Below are 4958 nucleotides of genomic sequence, written 5' to 3' on the forward strand. Positions count from 1 at the left end.
TTTTTCCCGAAAGAGTGACAGTATCGATCATAATGAGTCTCCAGTCAGTGTCAGGTCAGAGATAAACGAGACTGCAAGTGCAGCATCACTATGACATCCAGATCTGAAAGTGTAAGTAAAGCCATCCAGCATTTTTAATTTTATCTTGCTATTAATAAAAAATATCTAAAATTATTTTTTTCAAATTATTTTATATTAATTTAATGTTTATAAACTGCTGATTTTGAATAAAACTGGTCAAAACTATTAAATAAACATTACATTATGACCATAATGATGATGATACGTAATTGATGTACAAAGGAATCATTTGATTGAAATTAAAACTATTATTATTGCTATACTATAATTTATAATGTAAGTATTATATACCTGCTATGTATCAATATTATTATTAAATTTGTTAGTGATTTGTTAGTTATGCAAATTGGCAATTGTATTTAGTAACATAACACATTACATGAATCTAACGGACTACTTTTTGATTACTTTCAGATTACTTTTGAGCTTACTTGTTTATTATATTGCTTTAAACAGGATAATCTTGTGCCGTATTCATATAAAAATAAAAAGAGAAAGAAAATATATTCCATGTAGTTGTTGTTAACAACAGAAGTGCAGTAAAAATGTACTTTTTTTTCTTAAATGTATTTATATGCACTCTTACAACAACCAGCCCTAATCAGAATACAGAAAATAATAAGAAGCTGAGGCACTCACTGACTACTAAGAACCAGCAGAGGGGGCCTTGGCCCTTGACTCCTTCCTCTGATGCGTGTGAAGATCCCGTCTCTGCTGAACCAGTCCCAACACCTCTGTGAGTGAGACGGGACACAAGGGGTCAATCTCACAAACAGATCCAGGTCAGGTTTTTTCTTAATTTTTTTTTTTTTTAAACATATATACCCCATAATGCCTCAAAACTATAACACAAAAATGCAATCCTCAACCTCATTATTGTAATGTAAAAACAAATTGTATACTATTTAAACTGTAAGGTATTTAGGCAATAGTGTTTTTTGTACTGAATTTAATTTAAGATTTAATTTAATTTTAAGACATTTTGCCAACAATTTTATTCCTTAGAACTTGGGGGGCAAAAAATGATACTATATCTATATATTAATATATTTTTTTTGTTTTTTTTTTTTTTTTTTTTTTTTTGGGATATAGCAGAGCTTACAGCTCAGCGAAAGAAATCAAAAATCCCGTATCTCAAAATATTAGAATTTTTACCATTTGATAGCTTGCTCCCCTATAGTATAAATTCTGGGTATCTCTTGTTCTTTGAAATCACAATATGTCACAATAAAAAAAAAGCCCTCTAACACTAGCTTGCTCTAATCATTTTTTTCTATTTCTAAACCTATGTATCTTTTTATTGTGTATTCATATTACTTAAAAGCCCTTGGTACGTGTACTTTGCGTTTAACGCTACCTGAGACTTGTTATGCAAAGCCACTTGTTGGTCATTGCTCTTTTGTTGATTTTGATCTCTTTCATTGTCCTCATTTGTGTAAGAGTCCTTTGGATACAAGCATCTGTTAAATGACTAAATGACTAAATGTAAATGTGGAAGACTGCTGACTTGGTGAAATGGTCCAGAATACCATCACTGACACCCTCCACAAAGAGAGTAGTTTACAGAAGGGTAATCACAGAAAGGGTGGCTGTTCACGAGAGTGCTGTATCAAAGCATATTAAATGCAAAGTTGACTGGAAGGAAGAAATTGGGTATAAAGGTGCACAAGCACAAGGATTACCGCAAGCTTGAGAATACTGTCAAGCAAAGCTGATTCAAACACTTGGGAAGTGCAGTCAGTGCATCGAGAATCTTATAAAATAAAATAAAACACAAAATAAACCTGGACAAAAAAAAAAAAAAATAGAATTCACTAAAATAACTAAAACTGAAAAAAGAATAAAATCTATATAGACTTATTATAGACATCATAAACAGAGATGAATAAAACTAAAGTGAAAACAGAAAATATAAAAAATTAAATAAAAATGTACTCAAAATAATAAAATAAAACAATATCCAAGTGATTAAATGACACTGAAAAAAATTCAGATTTATGTTCTGGAAATGTTTGCATATAAATTAGATGCCTCATGAACGATTTAATATTTAAACAACATTTCAGAGCATTTGTGATACAAAACAGTTGTCGTAATGTACTGTGATAATTAAACACTGTAAAAATATCAACAGATCAAAAAGTTGAAATCTATAACTCAAACCTTAAAAAACATTCCGTAAAAAAGTCATTGTAGTACAGTAATACAATAAATACAGTAATAAAAGGACTGCATAATTATGAATAACCACAGAAACAACCCAAAAATAAAAAAACAAAACAACAATAACAACAAAAACAATAAAATCATGAAATGAATGTGCACAACATGACCTGAAGATGTTTTTGTGAGATTGACTCATATTTTCAATTGTTAAGTACTATGCAAAAACAGTCATGAATCGGTTGTATTTTTTCAGGTAACGTCATGCACCATCACACCCCATCAGACCCCGCAATAGAGAACACCCGCACCTGGGGTCACTTCACACCGATCCATCACCATCATCCCACACAGATCCAGAACACGTCAGACACAGACATGAACCGTCATCCCCCATCAGCCCCTGCTGCAGCGGTGTCTGATCCGCTCTCAGCGAGCTCCAGCGCTCCTCCGGCGTCTGTGCTGTTCGTGGCCACAGCTTCAGTCCTGGTGATTCTACCTCCTGAACAAACAGCCACAGCGCCTTCATGTGGATCGAAGTTTACCGCCATCGCTCCCGCTCCAGCCCGCGACTCATCCACACACAGAGCCGCCCCGTCACGGCCCCGTCATCACGTCTGCTCTCATCCCGACTGCGGGAAAACATACTTCAAAAGCTCCCACCTTAAAGCACACCTGAGAACACACACAGGTGCAGAGAACATGTTAAGGACTTTATCGTGTGCATGATTTAGAGCACTGGTTTTACACTGCAGAGTTTCTGCAGGTTTTATGAAATGTTAGACATTCCTTGAAATTATTCCAAGTTCAAGGAATGAATATAAGGAAAAGTGATACATCAATATGTTTTTTAAATGTAAAGTCTACACTATGAGTTGTATTGGCATTGCTTAAACTTTTAAAAATACAACTTTACACCGATCTCCATTTCTTTTTAATTTATTTTACAAATAAAGACAATAAATTCATAAAAAAATAAATAGCTTAATGCTTGAATAGCTCAGCTCCCAACTACTAAACAGTATTACGTTTGAATCATTGATATACTATTATATATACATATATATATAGTATTTTGAATAGTAGGTTTTAGTATCTTTTTTGTGTTTTGGTCAGTTTTGTTAGTAAATATGTTTATATAGTTTTTTTTTTTATAAATGTTTATTTATTAGTTTTAGTTACTTTAGCACTATAAGTTGTCTTGTCAACTATGTTTCTTGTTTTTTAATATATAATAGTTTTATACAATAACCGTCACCAGAATAAAGAAATAACTTTTACTGTACCTTTTGATCACAAGTAACTTCAATCAAGATGCATTTACTTGAGAAGCAAATGACGCAAGAAGTCTTGTTTTCTGAGAAAGCGAACAAAATAAAGTCAGTTTGGGATTAAAACAAGAACAAATATCTGCCAAAAGGCTCAGAAAAATCAGCTTAATACAAAGGGAAAACGTTTTCATTCCTCACTGAGAGATATCTGTTCTTGTTTTAAGCAGAAATTCACAAATTCTCAGAAACATGGCTTTATTTGTTCATTTTTCTTTTCAAGCAAATATGTGTCCCTTTATCACAAAAGCAGTCTTAAGTCTCTGGGGTATATTTGTAGCAATAGCCATAAATACATTGTATGGGTCAAAATTATCCATTTTTCTTTTATGCCAAAAATCATTAGGATATTAAGTAAAGATCATGTTCCATGAAGATATTTTGTAAATCTCCTACCTGTAAATATATCAAAACTTAATTTTTGATTAGTAATATGCATTGCTAAGAACTTCATTTGAACAACTTTAAAGATGATTTTCCCAATATGTTTCAATCCAAAGATGCGAATTTCACTTATGAGTAAAACGGAATATCGCATAAAACATCTGCGAATAAAGCACCGTTTCCGTCCAACCAGTCGGAGAGATTATTTATTCAGCTTTCAGATGATGTATAAATCTCACTTTTCGAAAAATTGACCCTTATGATCTGGTTTTGTGTGCTCCAGGGTCACATACAGTATCTTGATTTTAAAATGTTTAGATATTTGCATCGGAACACAAACACTTAGGGAGTGATATTCATATTTTTGCAGAGCCATGCAACATTTAATGCCATGACTTCCACGAATGTAAAATCTTCTGCCATCTTAATTAAGGCTTCATCTTGTGGAAGAGCAAATTAAGACTTTTTAATAAATTTAGAAACTTTGTTTTCCATTTGCTCCCACCAGGTGAGAAGCCGTTCAGGTGCTGCTGGGACGGCTGCTTACGGCGGTTTGCCAGATCTGATGAACTGTCCCGTCACCGGCGCTCGCACACCGGAGAGAAGCGTTTCTCCTGCCCGGTTTGCCACAGCCGCTTTGTGCGCAGCGACCACCTGACAAAACACACACGCCGCCATCTAACAGCCAGGAGAACGCCGGTGTGGCAGAAGGAGGTTTACCGTCTGAACAGCATCAGTGCTGTCTGTCACCTGCAGCCTCTGGCACCTAAACACTCGAGCTGACAGAGACCGTCACACCTGCACTCGGTTTAACTCCTTATATATTCATATACTACTACTGCTCCAAAGTTTTAGAATCATTAGGATTTTTAAATGTTTTTAAAATGATCTTTTCTTTCTGCTCACCAAGGCTGCATTTATTTCATAAAAAATACAGCAAATCAGTAATATATTGTGAATATTTACTATAATTTGAAAAATAGCTGTTTTTCTGTGTGAATA

The 4958-nt window shown here is 34.0% G+C and overlaps 1 protein-coding gene across 1 annotated transcript; it reads left to right on the forward strand.

Annotated features, from left to right (window-relative positions):
- The first annotated feature begins 2508 nt into the window (after window positions 1-2508).
- LOC109058745 (Krueppel-like factor 10) lies at window positions 2509-4739 on the forward strand. The gene is made up of 2 exons (XM_042740295.1): window positions 2509-2935; window positions 4465-4739. The coding sequence occupies exons 1-2, from the start codon at window positions 2509-2511 to the stop codon at window positions 4737-4739; spliced, it is 702 nt and encodes a 233-aa protein (XP_042596229.1).
- Window positions 4740-4958: the final 219 nt, after the last annotated feature.

Source organism: Cyprinus carpio, chromosome B16 (genome assembly GCF_018340385.1).
Source record: "Cyprinus carpio isolate SPL01 chromosome B16, ASM1834038v1, whole genome shotgun sequence".
Lineage (NCBI taxonomy): Eukaryota > Metazoa > Chordata > Actinopteri > Cypriniformes > Cyprinidae > Cyprinus > Cyprinus carpio.